The 21,283-nt window shown below is 45.3% G+C and overlaps 1 protein-coding gene across 2 annotated transcripts in view; it reads right to left on the bottom strand.

Moving 5' to 3' along the window:
• Positions 1-21,283, bottom strand: part of fam222aa (family with sequence similarity 222 member Aa) — a 46,789-nt gene that overhangs the window by 17,222 nt on the left and 8,284 nt on the right. For both annotated transcript variants that reach the window (XM_085910879.1, XM_085910880.1), the window contains exon 2: positions 710-852. In XM_085910879.1, coding sequence (XP_085767005.1) covers positions 710-852 — 143 coding nt within the window. The remainder of the gene's footprint in view (positions 1-709; positions 853-21,283) is intronic.

Raw genomic sequence — 21,283 nt, forward strand, 5'->3', positions numbered from 1 at the left:
GCTGTTGTTTCTCAAATATTCACCCAAATTGTTTCTCTATGACTCAATTTGGACCGGCTTGTATGGCAAAGCAACTTTGAAATTGTCATGATGGAGTCTTGTTTATGCTACCACAAATGACCACGGTTAAAACCCATATCAAAAGCGTCAACTCATCGAGCTCCAATCGATTGTCTCGATGTCTGACGACTGCAGCTGCAAACTGGCCGCGACTAGTTGAGCGACTCTGTAACTGCTCATCTTTGTCCCTTTTGCACCATTTTGTGAGTGGACACAAGGGTGGCGCTGGGCGAGCCAACGCAGCAGCTGTCATGGTTTACAGGGCGGCCCCGACCAGACACTGTAAATGTTTACAGACCCCTCAGGGTCACGCAGGGCCAGGAGGCACGTTAAAACAGTGTCTGTTCAGCCCTGTTGACACGACCGCACAATCAGCACAGTTAAACAGCCGCACAGTGATGGGCCAAACAACACGACAATCTGGCCTGTAAAGTGCACATTTGCCCGTTCAACTGTTTGGAATTCCTCAGAGAAGCACGGGATCATGGTGACACAAACAGCAGAAAGCGGAAAGTCTATTTTACGCTCACTTATTTACAGTCAGGGTTAGTGCTCTGTTTCCATTGTCGCTCGGCCCTGACTGATTAACTACGTGGACACGGCCGGAGCCTCCGAATTCAACGAGCCTCCAAACATTTTGTGAACTCACATTTGCGTCCCAGGGCTTGCGGTGGCTCCAGGCTCTTGCTGGCACACGCCGGGTGCTGGGGTGGAGGGTTCTGCCTCCTCTGCAGACAGGCCAGCATGGCGAGGTGGGCACGGTACGACAGCCGGGGGAGTTCTGCGGCCAACCTGCGGCGCAAAAAAAATACAAAATTGAGTGAAATCGGGAGAAAGCATTTGAGGTCAAAGCTTGCGTCCGCTATCCCGGTGGGACGTGGCTAAGTGGCTAAATGAGGCTGTTTCTCACACAGGGTGCATTTGGGAACGCTTGCCTACATTTAGAGGCTTCTGTGCTGCATGTGTTGACTGATAAACACACACGGGCCGACCCTGGCTCAGTGCACAGCGTAGCTCCACACAGCTAGTCAAGCATATCTCCTGCCTATGAAACCTTGCTCACAACAAACACACAAGTAGCAGCACTTTAGCACATTCCTCTCAGTGCGCTGTGCATGTGGTGATTGATGGTGTTATCTATGGACAGGCGGAGGGGAAAAAAAAAAAAGAAAACAGGAGCCTGACTGCTAAGCTTAGCATGCAGCAGCCCTGGGGGGCTGTCACGGAGGGCCTCGGGGGCCGACTGGTTTCTGCACGGATGCCGAGCCCGAGTGTTCCGGCCCGTGCGGTTTTGTGTGTTTATGAGCAAATGCAATGAGGGCGAGGGCGAGGGGGGGGGGGAGAGACTGCCAACCGTACATCACGGCCGGTGACGGCGCTAATCAATCTCCCACCAGGCCATAAATCTGTAGCTCTGCTCTCTCTTTTCCCCTACAACCACCTTCACTCAGGAAAAGTGAGGCAGTGGCTGCTAATTTCCAATGAAAAAGCCCATAACGGGACACATATATATTTACGACATGTTTTAGGAGATCGAAAGTTTGACGTTCCACAGGAAGTCCCCCTTTGCGATTTTCCACCCTTCTGGGAAGACTTTTGGAGTGTGTCTTTGGGGGATTTGTTTAAATTCATTTGTGAGGTCTGGTTTACAGTCTACTCCATCCCACTCAAAGGTATTTGAGGTCTTTTTTTTTCCTCACACCAAACTCATCCAAGTGTTCATTTATGGACTTTGCTTTCTGTACCAGGATAGCAAAACGGTACTTCTAAGTCAGAAGCAAATAATTATCCAAAATGAAAAATTAAGATTCAGTAAAATTGAAAAGGTCTAACCCGGCCACAGGTTGATTAATTAATCAAGACTGACCCGATTCTGCTGTTTATATATCGCATAAACAAACTGGCCACTCCAAACGTCAATAAACGAGCAACATCGAGAGCATCATTCATCAGCCACAATAGTGACTGATTACAAGTTGTCAGACGAGGACAGTTAAAGTAAAACCACCAAGGTTTGCAAAGAGTTCTTATACGATAAGGATTGATATTCCCTCACTCAGTGGAATTTCGTTTGGTTTCCAGGGAACAAGTACTCAGATGGTCCAACACTGGCAAAGTCCACTCACAGCTAGCAAGCATACTATGGCTGTAAAAAGAATTGTGGCCTTCATATTAACTCTGTCAGAGTCTCGCGTCCAAAACACATCGCTATGAATCACTATCTTCTCGATCCTTTCATATTAAAACAAAGAACAGGAGCAAATATTTCATCTTGGCTGTCAGTGGCAGCGTCAGGCGTATTATTGAAAAATGATTTCTCATGCACCTCTCTGAAGCTTGTGTTCCGTTATTTATTTTGCCAGCGAATCAGCAAAGTAACATTGAGCCGCCTATTACTTGAGTTTTATAGATAATGATTTTTACAAAGAAAGAAAGCAATTACAATGATTACCTCATAAATTAAAGACCACCCACAAAACACATGCTCCCGTTCTCTCATTATCATGAATTACTGAAAAAAATGGGCTGCTGATAGATAAAAACAGCAGCGACATGCTTGAAAATAAATTTGCATTGTATATGAACAAGAAGCAAAAATAATGTTTTTTTTCCTAATTTCGAAATAAGCTACCATTTTTCCATTTGATTTACAAAACGATTCAATAAATTGCAACTCAAATGATCATTTTAAGCACAAAGCGAACACACTGTGTAAAATTATACTCTGAGTAAAGAATCTGTTTCCACCCGCTATCTCGCTCACACACACACACACACACACACACACACACACACACACACACACACACACACACACACACACACACACACACACACACACACACACGCACACACACACACACACACTCATGCACGCACGCACTTGCACGTGCACGCGCACACTGCTGATGGAAGAGAGGGGCCACTTTATTGCTGGCCAGGTGCTTGTGCAAAAAAAAAAAAAAAGAAAAGGGTCGTGCTCAGTGTCATTTCCTCTGGCACCCGGGACGGGCCTGGCCCAAACACACTGGCACTTTGAGTTCATTACTGGCTGTTCACATAATCCTTTTCTGTGGGCCCTCGCTACGTGCTCACTAATGTCACCAGCGGCCCATCCTCACAGAACATTTGTTAAAAGACAGCTTGCTGGAGAGGATGCTGTGGTGTAGATTGAGACTAAAAGCTACTCGCTGGCTGTGGTGGCGGTACTTCCACAGTTTTGCCTGTCTGAAATGAAAGACAATCGCATAACTGCGCTCCATTTTTCTCCATTTGCTGCTCAGCAAATGTATTTTGAGGCATTATGCTTTGGCGAAAAAGACCCACTTTTTTTTCAATTCAATTTCAAGAACCAATTTTCTCCCATTATTGCCTTTAAGAGCGAAGCAGAAGAAGCAAGTCTTTGCCTTGTTTGTCATGCCCCCGTCCGTCTCTTTTTCCTCATCTCTTCCTTTTAGCTATTGTGCAGTTGAGCAGATGTCGATCAGTGGCAGGAAATGATGTTCCAGAAAAACACTCTGACCCATCATAACAGCTGCTCTAAAATAGCCCGTCACGCTTGGATCAATCCCCTTGAATATGCTGAAGAATGCGAGCGAGTAGGCGCATTCAAACCACCTGCACTTCACTCGCTCATCAAATCCACTCACAACTCTCCCATTACACCAGCACGGCCGTATCTCCAAAGCCAGGATGTCTATCGTTCTGATAACGCCGCTGCTGGCTTTGCAGTGGGGGCGGGAAGGATCAGTCCCAGGAGATGAGGGAATAAGCCGGAATCAAGAGCCGGTGGGCTCGGCGAAGGGCTATTTCTTCGTTAAAAGGTTCTTAAACGGCAGAGGAGATCAGAGGAGATGTCTCCACGCACCCAAAGCTGTCTGTCCAGATAAGTATCCAGCAAAGTGGAGGATGTAACTGGGTGAAACAACGGAGTGTTTATTTTTAGGTGTGTACGTTTTAAGACGGACTTGCTCAGGTGAAAAGCTGGGCCAGTGTGTTGATTGTAATTTTACAGGCGTCTAATTCCTACCTTATTTTATAGGCAAATCTAAATGTCGCTAATCATGAGCCAGAAATAAATATAGAGAAGGAATCCGCCCGCCATCGTTCTACTGACAAGTAATGCAAAAGAGGACCCTCAGAATAAAAACACCAGCCCCTTGTACAATCAATGAACAAGATCAAGCAAAGTATTGATTTAAAGATTCAACAATGACATTAAATCTACAAAGAAGAATATAAAATAAAAACTCTGGCAATTACAAACTACTGGTATTTGTATATGAGGATATTTAGCAAAATTGACAATGAGGAAAATGTATTTTATTTGAAATGTTTTAAAATATTTATTAAGCTCATACGGCAGAATTGATCAAGTGTCTGCATGTTATAACGCATGATACAAAAATATTAGCAAGGAGTTACTTTTATATTATTATTATTATAGGGTAGAGCTTTTTAAAAACATGACACCATTATTTATACTCGACACGTCCAAGTTTCAGCTCCTATATTCCTTGCCGCTCCCTATGGGATGGTCCGCATCTTTCCTAGATTACTCCAAATCCCCAGAGTGGGACCACTTGTGAACCAGGAGCCTACGAGAGGTCCTCCGGGGTGGGTGCGGCTTGAGCCTAATTGAATGGTGACCCTGCCGTCTCACTGTGGGACACCCCATGCAGTGCTTTTAACAAGCTGCTGTGTCTCTTCTCTTAATAAGCCCAAACAAGTTAATCCAATCGACACACTCTAACCCTTTCCTTTTCTTTAACAAGGCACTGCACTACCCCTGTAATCCCTCACCCGGCCCCTCTTGTCCGTCACCGAAACTGTCACATGAATGCAGAGAGAGAGAGAGACAGACAGTGAAAGAGAGAGAGAGACAGGTTACACTAGCTAAAGCTCGCCACTTTCCACACACAAATAGAATATGTTGTATATTCAGTATGCACACACGAGTGGCCGTCCATTTGGACTTTGCATTCAATGAACGGGGGTTGTGCTTGCTGACCCCGTTCCACGCACACAAACAACAAAACAACACACAGACCAAATTTGTGAGGGGACATTTGCCGACAGGCACGCACTCTGGGACATAAAAAAGGGCATTGTTAGCAAACCCTCCCAGCTCCACAAACACAAGCCACTGATTCCCGAACAATACAAGCCCTTGGATGCACTCACCCACCAGCTCTCTGCACAGCTTCACAGCGGCACAATAAATAACCTGCACAACAAAAGGCCATTGTGTGTAAAAGCCCACAGTTTAGGCATCATTGCCGTGATATACAGTGTTGAAATAACATACTGACAGCCGAGTCTGCGTGTACGAGGCCATGTGTTGCTGTTATTGAGGCTTATAGCGCCTTGTATACCACGCCGACATATTTATAAGAGCGGATGAAGGGCATCTTGGCACAGACGCTCAGCTGCGAGGGCTCCATATACCAGTCAGCTTCGATAGCTTCATCCGCGGGATGAAGGGTGAGGAATGTCTGGCAGTCCAATTGCAGCGGGCCGCCTGTCATCTCTGATCAAAATACGCCTGTCTAGACTAATGTCAAGCCCGTAATCGCAATGAAGACTAATTGACTGCGCAGCCAACTGCTGCGTCTTTGAGCCGGGCTTGATTTCATTCATGCTAAATGGGAGGCGCAAAAGGCATCCATGTGGCAAGCACATTCACAATGAAGATGTCGTGATGAGACTGAAGCTTCATACGACAAATGAATCTTGATGTGCACAGAAGCATCGAGAAGACTCACATTTTCACAATCTGACATATCTTGACACATTTACGTATTTGAAAAGGAGTATCAATGCATAGAAGCTAGGCTAGCACTGCAAACAACAATTTGAAATGATGGTCTGACAATTAGTAGACAAAGTTCTTGCAACATGAACAAAAACTTTGAAGGCTCTGTGCGATAAGTCAAAATTGGGCAATAGCGTCATTGTATTTCTAAATCATGAAGAACAGTAGGTATTGTGCTAAACATTCCATAATTTGTTTGTGGTTAGTTTTGCATTCAATAAATGCAAAATCAAGCCAAACATACTCTTTTTTTGTGATGTGAAACACGCACATTTTGAATTCTGTGTAATACCTTTGATATAGAATTCTAATGCCAATGACACTAACAGCGATTTAGGAGAAAAATGAGGATTCAAGAACTTGTTAACCGTACTTTGAAACCCTAACCGTAGTTTCAAACCCAACTTTGAAACCACAACCTTCATTTCAAACCCTTCTTTGAAAAGTGTAACCTAATTTTAAGCCCAACTTCAAAACTTCAACCCAAGTTCCAAACTTTACTTTGAATTTGAAACCCATCTATCCATTTTCCGCCATTTTTCCAGTCGGGTCGAGCAGGGGAGTCAACATTTCCCTCTCCCCAACCACTTTGTCCAACCCTGGGGAATCCCAAGCCAGTCGAGAGACATGGTCTCTCTAGTGTGTCCTGGCTCATCCCCGGGGACTCCATCTTCTGGAACATGCCCGAAACACCTCACTAGGGAGGTGTCCAGGACGCATCCTAATCAGATGCCCGAGCCACCTCAAACCCTACTTTGAAACCCTCATTTCAAACCCTAGCCTTGCAACCTAACCTTAGTGCCAAACTCTATTTTGTAACGCTAACCCAAATTGCTTCACCTTCATTTTAAGCCCTACTTTGCAACCTTAACCCTAGTTTTAAACCCCACTTTGAAAGAAAGAAAGAAAGAAAGAAAAATCTAATGTCAACCTTCGAGATGTATTCATTGTAGTAATGACTGCATGTCCCGGTGGTCCCCTGATGGGAGAGTCCCCGCCTCTGCATAGTGCAAGCAAAAGTGCTTTTAGAACATGACAGAGCTTCTTGCACTCCTGCTGGTAGCAGCCAGAGCCTTTGAGCAATGCGAGTGTGGCTTAAAGTTGTCAAATAAAAACCGCAGGGGAAAGTCTTCTGCCGGCGTTGACTTGGTGGTATTGTTTTGCAGCGGCATTGCCTGTCATCTAACCGCACATATCTTATGAAAGTTGAGCAAAGGCTCCGCTCACGCTAAACTGTTGATCACAGGTGGAGTCTGCGTCAGAACAGCCGTGCCGGCGTGCCGAATGTTGAATATCTGCATATAACGTCAAGACGTACCTGCTCTTCCAAAATGTGAAAAATGAGCCGTATTTTCCTGCCTCTCGCGTTGGGATTTATATTTTACCCATAAGCCTGAATTACACACCATTTGTGAAGCATTGTTGATTGAGCAAAAATGTGTCATTCCAATGTGGCACAATCTTTTATTGTCCCAGACAGGCCCATTCATAGCTTAACACAGCAACAATAAAACAAGGGATCTTTTTTTTTTCCTCTCCCCCCCCCCCACCACCCTCACCCATCATCCTACGACTTGCTTGAATATTCAAACAGTTTCCATTGTCTTTCTGTGTTTTGTTCATTGTTTGTTGTGCTGTCATTTCTCTGTTTGGCTCGTGAACTTCAAAGAAAGGCTTATGTCAGTTTATGATGAAATAGAGGGTGAGAGGAATGAATAAAAAAAAAAAAAAAAAAAAGAAAAGGAAAAGCTTCTCCCAGAATGGCCCTGCCTCAGAATGCAAGCTTATTAATGGCTGTTCAATAAATCAATGACATATAATTAAATTCAAGCAGTGTGATTTCTTCCCTCAGTTACAAGCGGGCTGACTCCACACATTGCTCTGTGTCGTGCCTAAGGTGACCCCAATTCCCATGGTCCTTTCACTGGAGGGTGTCACAGATCCAATACTCAGTCATGCATAACATTAGTGCGCCGCCAAGCCCGCCGGGCAATCAAATAGAACACCGGCAAAATGTTGACACTGATCCCAGTTGATATATTTGAAGTGTGACAAAGGCGTTTTTTGCTCTGCGGGATATTAAAGGAGTAGTACACAAGGCAAGATGACACAACTGCTCACAGCTTCCTCCAGAATGCCAGGAAGGAAGCAAAGATTTCATTCGGCAGCCTTTCCCTTTCAAGTGGGAGCCGTCCAGCTGTTGTCTTCTCCCTGTCTAAGATGGATCAGACTAGAGTAGACAAGATAGGATCTACTTGGATGGAGTGAGAGGATGCAGCTGGAAATCACCTGCTGGATCAAGGCACAGATGGCACCGCCATCATTTCCATAGTCTTCCAACGTCAGACTTGTTTCCATCAATAATAAATAAAACCGGACCTTCCAATTTGGGTTCTGACTAACAATCCTATATTTATTGGGGAGGACATGTCAAGAGCACGAAAAGCTGGATGTCTTCCAGTTTTTCGCTTCTTCTTCATTGTGGTCTTATAATAGATACATTTCCACAAAGCAGTATCATTCACTCGCTAAAGCTCGGCAAATCCTAATCAGGCTTACGTTTCAATCGTGTACACTGGCGCATTTTCCAAAGCTACGTCAATTATAAAAATAATGTGACATCAAAGAGAGATTACAAAACCTGAAAATGAATTGAACATGATGTATGTATCAACGATATCCTCAAAAGCTCCCAGAATCTAGTTCCACTTTTGCCTACATACTAAACTGAAATGGAAACTGCGGGAAATTATTTCTGCCTTAGACACACAACTCGAGATCAGAGTTTTTATCGTTCCAAAAGTGAAATATGAAACTATAGAAGCGTGGCTATAGGATCTAATAAAAGTCTTTCATCTCATGTGTGATGAGATAAAACATTGATCCCTTGTTTTTCCAGGCAAGGTCTTGATACCACTGGAGTGGTCAGGTTATAATGATCTCAAATCATGTCAGATTCGCTTGACAAAGGCAATCTGATAAGGCTTGCGGATTATCGGACAGTTTGACCAGCCACGGGCAGAAGAAAAGGTCACCAGTGAGACACCAGCGCAGGAATCCGCCTGGCCGCCCACTCAAGGATTCTTGATCCGTTTGTTGTCATATATTTGGACTCACCTTCTGTTTTGGGTTCTACTTCAAGGAGAAAGCAGCTGGCATCGAGTATTACTCTTGTGCTGCCGTGACTTAAAATGATCAGACATTGCCAGAGACACTCATTTGAAGTTTCCAGCAGGATACGCAGCAGATAAACCCTGATATATTTGAGTCGGAATGAGCGTGCAACTGTCACCGAGATCAGGTGCAAAGCCTGTTAGCGTTTCTCTGAGCTCCACATGAAGGAACTTGGTCAAAGTCATTTAGTTTATTGATGTTTCCAGACGAGATTTTTCATGGTAGTCAAGCTTCCAAACACATCAAACGTATCAGGAATTTTTTTTTTTTTTTAAATGCCTCAGAGACATCCCTCTTTGCATGCTTCCAAGTGGATGAGCTCCTTCAGGTTTGCATGCTCCTACATCAGTGCCTGAGTTTGTCCTTCACAAGAGACAGGTAAGCCTGCCAAGACCCAGTAATTAGTGCAGATGGGGACTGGGATACTTGCTAGGGCTCCCTGCAAAAATGCCAAGGGAGCCAATCTATAAATTCCTGCATATTAATGGAATTTAAAACCACTCCAGACACCTTGCTGGAGGCAGGTGATAAAAAAAAGAGATGAGGGGGGGCAGACTATTTGGCACACAGCTGCTGATACAACATGAGCTCTGTCTCAGCAACTTCCTGACCAAACACCACTTCCTCCCAAATACCAAGTAACTTGATCATGTCAAACCCCATTCCAGGAGATGCTTACAAAATCCTGACTTTAGGCTTTTCAACTGGGTCCTTATCAATAATTAACCGTTAATCTAAAAACCTATTTTAGTTGCATCATCTTTTTTCATCATTGTCCCTTTGCTTCTCCATCCACCCCCCCCCCCCCCTTCCGTTCTGTAAGATCTAGTTAGAGATTCCATTAGCATGAGAAAGCAGGCTGGTAATTGTCTTTACTCTACTGAGTGATCCCTGGATAGAGGATTAGGTCAAGAGAAAGCCCCGATTTCAAACTGGGAGCACAGATGCTGCCCACAGTCACCCACTCCAGATTAGATTAGACTGCATTGGGACAAAACCCAACGGTACCTTTGAGCAACACTACAGATAAAGCGCGGACAAGAGGTTAAAAGCAATAAACCTGGATTCTAATTTTGGAGGCTGGTTGAAAGCCAATTTCCGGAATGCTGAAATCAGTTGAGAATGTTCCCCCTCCCGTCTTTCAGAGTACAGTATTTAGCGCCGCATCTCCCTAAATCATTCCCCCCGGGCCACCCTGTCGGTCGCTAATCTGCCCGCCGCCACCCGCTCTCATAAGGGGGGTGTCACATTTCTGGCACTCTTCCACAGGATAAGCGCTTCAAACACCAGAGCCTCTCCTCTTGACCTTTCCACGGAGATGATCGATTAAGCCCGTTGGATTTATTCCATCAACAGGCAGCCATCACATCAAAAAGGCAAGGAATTTACCTCAGAGGCAGACCTAAAATCCATATAAGCTTCGCGAGGGTTCCATTTTTTGGGGGGGGATCGGTTTTGGCAATCCACTTCTCACAGAGCATTAATAAGCACTTTTTTTTTCAGAGGCTGTTTGTTATCTGAATGACTGCAGCTCTTTAATTACTGAAGCAAATGACAACGGCAACAGAGAGGCGTTTTCTTTTCTTTTTTTTTGCAATCTGTCATCCTTTGAAGCTGCGATGCGAGGAAAACTGTTTAGCAAGCACTGCTGCCAGAAAATGTCGGAAAACCTGAAATAAAAGACAATGACAAAAGCACATAAGTCTGTCAAGGATTAATCGTTCAATGTGAAGAGAGCATTTGGATTTGTTTGTTTGACCTTATTAAGGAGAGGGGCAATTTCTGCAGTGTGGACTCAGGCAAGAACAAAGCTGTCAAGTGGCGTCATGGAAATCAGATTTTTGTTTTGCCATCCTGCTTACTAAGAAACAAAGCAACCGATTCTGAATAAAATGATACCGCACACTTCCAGGCATAGCAAAGGTTATGAGGTTAGCTCACATTGCTTTTTCAGTGTCCAGGAAGTGCACCATGGGCTCAAGCACAAGAGTAAAAAGCTCTGTTGCACTCTTTGCCGACTTCTACTTTTCATGCTTCAACACTTTGACATGCTTTTGGGAAGAGCAACAAAAGCAAGCAATGAAAACAACGGAGAGGATCTCAACTCAGACACGTTGCACATTGAATTTCATCTGTGAACGTTAAAAAGGGGAATAAAATACAGTCTGAAAGCAGTTTCATCTACTGCCTCCGAGGAGCACTGATACATGAGCTGTCCCGTGCTCGTGATCACAACAGCCAGTTAGCCGCTTTATGCTAATCACATCCTATTAGAATAATGAGGAAATGCCACCAATCCCACTTGCTCATTCTGCCTGCATCCTTGACTGGAGATTTCTCTGATAGACACAAATTCCTTCTCCATCTATAAAGCTCTTCGCATGCATTTTTAATAGAATCTATTACTTTAGGATTAAATTATAAAAGACCATCCTGTTTAAATTTTTAATCGTTTGCATAATTGCTATCAGGGTGTAAATGTGAGCCAGAAAATAGCCAGTTTGTACAGGAAAAGCAGAGACAGTGTGTGTGTGTGAAAGGTGGGCTGACTTTCTTGGAGAGCAAGGTGATGAGGTGCTCAGCACTGTGCATGAAAGCAACAGAAAGGTGAGGACAGCTTGCTCCAGATGCAGGAGACAGAAAGAAAGTGTCGTGGCAGTCTTAGCACTGAGAAGTTAGCAAATTTAATGGAAATATATTTCTCGTCTCTGCACCCAGCTCGAGGCAGATTAGCCGTGAGTTAAATGTCATCTTTCATTGGGCTTTCCACTAACAGACAGCGCATACATGAGGGCAAATGTGGCATCGCCTCTAAACTCCGACGTCCTTAGAAATCGACGCACGTCACCCTCCCCCAAATTAGCACCGCAGGGACAACCCTCCACACCGCCCCCGCCTGCTGGCGGCAGCGCTTTGGCATATCTGTAGCGGGGAAAATATTTCACACTGCATGAATTATTAAGTGCGGGGCCAGTGCTAAGCAGTGTGGAGATAGACCCGTTATTCACAGCTCTATTGGGACGGATGCATCGGAAAGCAGGGCCGCTCGCCTATCAGATCGTTTGTCACCGGCGATAGACAATTTACAATGAGAGAAGTTTTCAATTTATTCATTCTGCTGTCACTGCAGTTTTCTGCCTCCACTCATTCCGCTCCTCAAACAAGCCACCCCCCACCCCCGGCCCCGTCCTCGCACCTACTCCATTCCTTCAGCACCGTCTCGCCGAGCGAGGCGCTCCACACCTGAACCGAACACTTATCTCCAGCTGATACCGCAGCTCACTTTGTCTTTTACTTTGCCTGAGGAAGAAAGGTGGAGCTGAAATGTATGTGCAAAAAGATGTAAGCGGAGTGCTTTAATCATCTTAAGTGGAGGAAAGGTGTGGCGAGCACATGCTGTGACAGCCAGAGGGATTCGGCGAGCCTGTGGCGACACGGTGGATGACTGCGGCTCCGTGATAAAGAAAAAGAAAAAAAAACAGGAAAGCGAAGATGAGGGTATTTAGTTGTGCTTCCGCGCAGTAGAAAAAAAAGCAGGAGGACCACCCCGTTAGATGCAAACTAAACAAAGAACCCGAGTGATGTATTTGCACTGTCAAGAGCTTGAGAGAAGAGCTTGTGAAAGCCTCCAAAAGATGGATGCATGCATTAATTTGTTGGAATGATTGGCTCAAATTGTAGTCTAAAATACTTCCCACACACGGGGTTGTCTTTTGGCTGCTGGAAATTTGATTTAGTACAAAGTAAAGCTTCCCAGTGCCGCCAAATAAAAACTCCCACACACAGTCAGACAGTGGACCTCAGCACAACTGTCTGGCAGACTGCGGCTTCAACATTAATTACAGAAGGTGGACCAGCTGTCACAGCAGCCACATATTTTGTTTTTATTCAAAGTGTTTAAAAGTCGACATGTCATGGAACAGACAAGCCTGGGAAATGCTACACAGTTCTCCTCCACTGCTCAACTTGCAGTAGCAGACAACTAGCAAAGAACACGACTTGCTTTGTTGCTCTAAATGCTCTCGGAGCACTTTGACCTGGAGCAGTCGCCCGCGATGCCCTTGGACAACCTGATGCGGACGGAGCGCGCTGAATAGGTCTTGATGTGAAAGGTAGAGATGGTTAGATAAATGTCTTCACAGTCAAGGCCTTTGCCCTCTTGCCGATGACGCATTCTTACACTCAAAACGCCGACCGCCCCCTTTCACATCCACGTTTATAAAAACAGACACACATTGGCAACAATCGCACTGAGGGCAACATTTGTTTAGGGACAAGGTGACCCTGTTGCCTAGGGGCCTGTGAACAGGCACAATGAAGGCCTCTCATCCCGCACACACCCAGCCGGTTGTGTTCAGAGGGATGACGGGGGTCGAGCGCATGGTGACACCCCGCAAATGCAGTGTTAAAACCCCTTTCAGGAAGCCCCCCTTGACATAGCCCCTTTCATATCCTCGCACAGACGGTGCAAAATCCCCGCTTGTAACCCAGAGTCACGCAGTCAACAGATGGAGCGGCTATTGAGTGAAGGATTGTGCCGGCAGAGGCGGCGCCTCCTCATCCATCCCCGATGGAAACAATGGGGCAGCAGGTCAAGAGTGCTTTCTCCAAGAGGAGGAGGTCAGGGGTCACAGTTACGCTTCCACACAGAGAAGCTATACGAGCCTACGGGGACGCTGACAATCTTTCATGGATGGTGGGGAAAGGGGAGAGGCTGGTGGCAGTATGCGCAGCTCTCTGACTGCTTGCCTGATCATACCGCGGAGGGGGGGGGGCGGGCTCTCCAACAGGAGAGATTGTGTGAGAAAGTGGGACAGCCATGTTTGTATTTAACCTACAAACAGAAACCCCTGTACACATACATGTGTAGAAGAGACACATAAAAGTCCCTCAGGGCCAAGGAACCTTATTTGGCAAATGGGCCGGATGTTCCAAATGGACCCTGCTGACTTATCTGTGAGAAAGTAGAACCAGGTAGTTCATCAATGAAGCGCTTATTCAACAAAATGTTCAGTACCACTGTTCATGGTCTCAACCATGTCTATGTTTACATGCGGTCAATAACCCTTTCAAAATCCAAATAGTGGCAATAGTCGGGCTTTGAAAGGCCATGTAACCATACGCAAAAACACAAATATGGCCATATACGAGTTTTTAAAAACCCAAATCAGACCCCCGAGCCACCCTCTTTTGTAACCTCCATTGAAAGAGACACTGCGGCGATGCATCCATTTCTTTACGGCATTTTCACGTTACTGTCCGTCCCTAAAAAATAAAATACTTCAATGATTCCTTGTGGCTCAAACTATCAGCATCATAGTATAAAACAGAAAAAAACTGTCATGATGGTATAAATTAGGGGGTGTTATATTGTCCTGAAGTCCTTATTAACACCTCCAGTGCCTGTGTTTTCAAAATGGAAATGGGTGTCACGGAAGATGCTATGAATAGCACATAATGCGCATGATAACACACACAATCACAAAAGCGGTCGGAGCTTTCTGGAAAGGAAAGTATATCCTTTTCCATTGACCAGCAGTGCTGCTATCATGTGGCTTTGACCTGGGAGTCAAATAGTCATCAAGGTTGCACTGCCTCGCTGGCTTTCCATGGACAGAGAACACAAAAAGCAACAAAGAAGGTGCGCAGTGATCCCACAATTTCAAGCGGCAAGGGCACTCGGATCAGAAACGAAATATTGCTACCACACATTCTTTAAAGATTGCTTTATGAGGTTATTTTGCACAGGAAGACATCCATTAGAGCCCAAGGTGTCAGCAACATTGTAGTAATTGTCAAGGAAGTGCAGAACCCCCATCCCCGCCACCCCTAACCCAAAAAAAAAAAGAAAGACTTCCTACCACTTGGGAAATGTTCACAAATCACACCTAATTAAACACAAAAGCCCAGTCCATGAAATTGGAGCACAGAAAGCTATTAAAGTTCAAGTCTAGAAAGGTTTTGCAAGTCGTTAAAACACTTCAAATTGTTGTTAAGCACAGAGGGCCAAATGGAGCTGTTTCCTTTTCCCTCCCTTTCATAATACATCAATGCTTTGCCATTTTGGAACAAACTGCTGTTTAAGCTCCCATTTGAAAACAGAGAAGAAGAAAAAAAAAAAACCTCCCCGAGCCCGCTGAAGGGGATCTCTAGAAGTGCCGTCACGGAAAATATCCATAGAAGAGAGTCTTTTTTCACACCATAGATAAAAGCCTGGACTGCACCTGCATGCCACAAGAGAACGGACAGAGCTATCAGGTGAGGGCTGCATTCCGACCTCAGCTTATCGATCCCAGCAGCTATTAAGGCTTCTAATATTGTTCTTTTTTTTTTTTTTTTAAAAGAGCCTCGGCACAATGAAACCAATTTAGCCCCAGTTGTCCCTTTTTCCTTTTCGACAGTCTCATGAGGTCCTCTTGTTTTTCCACAAATAATACAGCTGGGCTTGGCCCCTTGTTTAAAAGATTAATAGTATGCAGTCTTGGCAGAGAGGCAATCAGCGAAGCTGTCGGTGACAGCAGAAAAAGTGTGAAAACAAGGAAAAGAGGAGACACCATTGTCACAGTTACCGTCGGCTCGCCGCTGCTTTTATGCCCAGCTGTCAATCACGGCAAACCCAAGCAAAAAGAGGGAATTTGAATGATAAAACATAAGTCATGAGCAGGCGATTTCCCCGTCATCAGCTGTTTGCTTGTGGCCCACCACGGGCGGAGCGACTTTATGGCATCCATATGGATATTTTTAGTTGGCTCTCAATCATGACACAATGTGTTGTCACAAATGGATTCCTCTAGGTTGTTTACAACAAAAAAAGTTCTTACTATGCTTTTTTTTGTAGCATCTATTTTAACGAGTCATCTATTTACTGTACTATGTGCTAATAAGATACATTTGCTAAACCCGAGTCAGCAATAATTAGCTCTTTGAAGTGAACATTTTACAGAACAGAAATAGACTCCGACTGTCCGCTTATTTCTAACAGCCAGAAAAGTAAAGGTGAAAACCGTCAATTGACACAATATAGTACTTAAGACAACCAGACTTTCTCTTCAACTGACTTTACCCTTACGAGTCGCAAACTGCTTGATTGGCCCTTTGTGTCTGATTAAGAAATCACATCCCTTAGCACCGTCTAAAAAAACTCCGAGGCTCAAGGATGATTGCGACACTCTCAAAAGTGCAAAATGTTCAGCTCATCCATGTTTATCGCCACAAAACAGCATGACAGCCGCTAATGACAGCCCCACAAGAGACAAAGCGGAATATATTAAGAAAAAAAAAGAAGCTTTCTGGTGAAGGCGTAAGAGGAAAAACAGCTGCTGTCTCCCTTTTTCCCTCCGCTCATCCCACGAGAGTCCCATGCGAGCTCCCTGATCCTAGTTTGTGTCTGACAGAGGGGACCTGAGCTCTGTTCATCTCGCATGGCAACCCTCCTCCTACTGCCTCGCCGCCGCTCCGCTTCCAGGAGGAAACGTTGGCGAGGAGGGGGGTGGGGGTGGGCTACATCAAGGAGAGACTCTCCCAGTGGGTTCCCGTCAGTTCCAGGCCATTGCACTTTGCTCGTTGGGATTTTTGTAAAGACGCACAAGCAGGTGTGCACACACACACACATCCATGCACAAGCAAACGACTATTAATGGCTAAGATAATGTACCGTGTTTTTTTTTTTTTTTTCTTTCTGCCTTATGCGCCCATGCTTAAAAGCATGGAATGTCTCATTTAGGATTTCCCCGTGACTGTAAAGTGGTGGCAAAAATCTCAGACAGCTTGTTTAAGTGGCTAAAATGAGTTGATAATGTAAAAAGCAGAGGCAGTCGAATGCTTGATGTGGCCAGTGGCGACGTGCAGCCAAAAGGCATGACACACTTCCGCGGTCTTTGGGGACGAGCTGAGAGCGACAGGCCGCCCTTGTGCATTCCCGCTCTACAGATGTTGCCGTGGAGAGAGGCTGACTGGCTGGCTGGCTGCTGTGACAGCTGGACAGCTGTTCCTATAGACGTAGGCACAGAAGCATGGTGCGGAAATATGAAAGTGGGGGGGGGGGGGATAATGGCGTATATTTGGTTCATGTGTTTAAAGCTGTCACTTTTACCAACGGTGCGTGAGCACGAATGGGGAAATAAGGAGAGTAAAAGCATACAGATGGGTGCATGGCAGACTCCACTAACACTATTTAAAGAGGATCCCAAAACAGGAAAAGATTTCTTTTTTAAGCGACTTGTCATTTGTCAATCCCAAAATGAACACTACACTGGCCACTTGGCGTCAGCTGAAACGTTTCATTCACTCTATGATGTCTATTTGAAATCTTGTGACTATTTATCATCATAACCAACTTTAATATGAACTTCACAGAAAAAAAGAGTGTGTTTGAAGGAGAGGATAATTGGCTAAGTCTTAAAACACACAGTGACTTCCTGTGCGAAAGGCAGCCTAAATTGAGAATAAACATAAACTATATACACTTCACCACCTACAGTTCTCCAATTTAAAAGAAAAAAGCAATAACTCGGTGCTCAAACAGTTCAGATCATGAACTAAACAGCTTGGAATGACGCCAGTTGGTTCTGCCGCAACGCTCAGTTTCCTAAGCAGGCTGGGCCATTCATTATGCCACTAAAGGTCAGCAATTCGTTCAAGTCAATAAAAATGTGAATAAAACTAAAGGCTCACAAGAGGGACGCTCTCGTAGCCTTTGGTCGCCTATCAAACTGCGAGTACGTGAACATGGATATTGTCTGGATCAAAGGTTGGAAAACAGACGTGACCTGGAGGGATATACTATAGCGCTATTCCCGGCCGGCGGTTATCGGGATCAAACTCCACCAACTGCTCACACGCGTGTGGATACAAACACTTGCCGACAAACATATATATTTATGCAAAGCGAAGATGAAAGCCAAGCGACCAGATTAGACCACGGCTAAATACGTTGCATGTAAAGAGTGCACTTTTTAATGGACGCCAGTTGCCTAATTATCATAAAAATATAATCGTGTTATTTGGGAAGGGGGAAAAAAAAGTGATTGCTCTGGAAGCAAGTCAGGAAGTGCATATGGGCTGCTTTATTGCTAAGCAACCAGTCATTATCCTCCAGAGTGGAGCGAGGTGACCGGCCATCCGTCTAACTCCACTGGCTCGTCTAGCTCCGGTGTGCCCCCCCCCACCCACCCGATGCAACCACATCCCCACTGCTCGCTCTCCGCCTTCCCTACTCGCTCGCCCTCTCTGCTGTCTCCCCGTCCGAATACAAACAGAGATAAAGAACGCCGCAATCGCTCTTGACACACAAATAGGTTAACACAATAAAGCCGGCTTTGCCTGGCTCACTCGAGGGAGGAAAGCAATTCCAGCGGCAGGCAGGAGGTAATAAAACAGGGCTAGGAGTGTGTGTGTGTGTGTGTCTGCAATACATGTCCTCGTGTCAATGTTCCTATGTTTTTGTATGAGAGTGGAAGCAGGCACCCAAGATCTTTGGCCTCGGGGTTCAATATCGTCTGGATTTCCAACCTTTCCTCGACACAAATAACATGGTGGGAGAAAGAGATGGGAATTCCAGTTTCTCCAACATTTAGATGAAAGAAACTGGAGCTTAATAGCAACAATATAGCTGACTTGCACCAGCCCTATTCAGATATGTAAATGTGCCCCTCGGGTCAACTGCTGCATCTTTGAGTCTGCATCCCGCTCGCTCTGAATTCTCCATGTTGACTGAATATGGGTTTTATCCGCGCAAGCCTCGGCTTACTGTCCCCGCCGCCGACAAATGCTAAAAATCTCCAGTGTTTTATTAAATCGTCCAACGTTCACACTCAACTTTGTGCAGAAAATTGTGAGTTGGCTCGCGCAATTACGCTCCAGACCAGACAACATTGTTTTCTGCAGTCGGTGAAAATGTCATTACTTTACAGCGGGTAATGGCCTCTTTTTGTCACGGACACAAACGGTTTGTGGGAGGTGTGACGGCGAATAAGTGTTACGCATTTTGAAACAATGTAATATGCAAGCAGCTGGCGACGGTGTTATTTGGCGATACGGAGCAAGTGACGGGAGAAAATACAAGTCAATAGCTAATTCCTGGACTGACTGCTGTATAATCAAAGGCATTGAACCTTAATGCATCCATGCAGCTGATGTATCTCCCTCCAGGCAATTATAGACAGAGGACGTAGGTCACACATTGCCTCATCTTCTGTATGTCAATACACAGAGGGAGGGGACAACCCACAATTAAAGCATCTGGAAAAGTTTGAATGTGTATATAGAAACACAGGACATGGCGGCCATTTGTTTCATGTCAGCCAACTCCGCACACTTCTCTCTCTGTTCCCCTAATCAGGTAATCAAACTGCATGGATGTAAATTGGTGGCTTTTGTCAACAGGGAATACATTACGAAAGCATGAAGAGAAAATATCTTATCTGTCTGATGTATTTCCTGCTTCTGCAGAAAGCCTGGGGGGGGGGGGGGGGGGAGCAGCAGGCCAAAATGTAGGGAGATGGAGATTAGGATGATGTGCGGTTCCTTGTTCCATTAAAGTTTGATCTTCCTCAATAGCCGAGGAGAATCAGATATCTCCCATTCAAGATTAAAGTACACCAGCATAGAGGTGGGTGGGGGGGATTAATCAGAGGCCTGCAAGAGAAAAAAAAAAACCTAGCCTTGCTTCTGGCATGGAAAACAGTGGCAATAAAGAGTTTGCCAGATAATGTGAAACACAGCAAGGCACAATGGTGAATCAAACAGTGTGTACGGGCCTCCACAAAACACATCAAAGTGTAGCCTGGACTGAGATACGGTAGCTGGAGAGCAACAGCGGGGGCCCATCTGATAGCGGCCAAGACCGTCATTGCGGTGTAGTGGTCGGGGTTGAAGAGGGCAAGGGAAGGATTTTCCCATGTTGCTCACTGTCGCCAGACTCCTTGAGCCTCGCCTCCTCTCGCTGAGATCAATGACGCCGGGGTGATTTCACAGCAGCTTGCACTGTCACCCAGAACAAATCAATGTGAGCATGAGGAAGGCAGGAGAGGCATTGTTTTTAAAGGGAGCAAATTCACAGTTGGGGAGCGTGTCAGATTTGTTTTTATCCTTCAGCCAGGAACACTTTGGAAGGAGCACGCCTGCCCTTGCCTCTCTCACTGGGATGGAGAGCCAAGTAAGATGCACAGCTAGCTATCAGGCATGCAGGAGAGGATATTATTGCTCCTTTAGGAGTCAATGAGGTGCTAGCCTCAAAGGTACACACACTAGACTGTTTTTGGCACGGAAAAGGAGCACTTACTCGGGAGTCTAATAATTAGCCCTATGGGGTCGATTGTACCATGAAGGACACGGATGGCTTCGCGTTGTACTCATTAACCGCATATGAAAAGCACATGAGCTGTTTTAAACAATAAAAATGCATCAGCTCACCTCAACCTTTCCATATTAAAGGCTACACATTAACCGAGACGTCTGATGGGACGTGACTTCCATTCAGCCTGACGGAACCAGAGGACGGGGGTGGAGGTGAGCGGGGTGGGGAGAGGTCAGGTGCTTGGTGCTTTCCTCTGAATTATTTTTTAAGTGGGCCTTGAAAGTGAATTCTTAATAATATCGGACATTGTCCTTTACTGTAAGTCAATCTTTAGCCCGCCTAATTAGCTAAGCCAATCAGAGGGGTAAATTTAGCAAGACTATTTAGCTGAATCCAATCAGAGGACGGGAACATGTTGGCAGAGTCTCTGATTGGAAACAACCATTTCAACGCTGTTCCCAACAATCTGAATTGTGAAGGCCCTAAGAAGATTACATTTACCTGGCAAAATTCAACATCAAACTGTACACATCATAGAAGCTTAAATCTGATTGGACCAAAAATAAATTAACACCAACTGTACACATCTGTAAGCAAAAAATAAAAATCACCAGGAGCAGCCGTGAACCACCATTTGACCCTGACATCGCAGGAACACCAACAGATGGGGAAAAAATATGAGACACTCGTCTGACACGCCGGGTGCAGCCGCAGTGAGAGCGCGACGGGGTCAAGCATCCGAAGCTAAAATAGATATCGTTGTGGAGGTATTGCTACTAACTATACAACAAGGCAACCGTGTCATGTCAGGATGCCTCTGCTCCTGCAGCTGAGCAGAGAAGACCTTCACCCACAACCGCACATCCATGTAATGTCACAGCCTGTTTTCTCGTTCACAATGACGGAAGGCTTGAAGGGTGTGTTCGTCCCACCGCAGC

This window comes from Syngnathus leptorhynchus, chromosome 4 (assembly GCF_054491065.1).
Source record: "Syngnathus leptorhynchus isolate UIUO chromosome 4, UIUO_Slep, whole genome shotgun sequence".
In the NCBI taxonomy this organism is placed as follows: Eukaryota; Metazoa; Chordata; class Actinopteri; order Syngnathiformes; family Syngnathidae; genus Syngnathus; species Syngnathus leptorhynchus.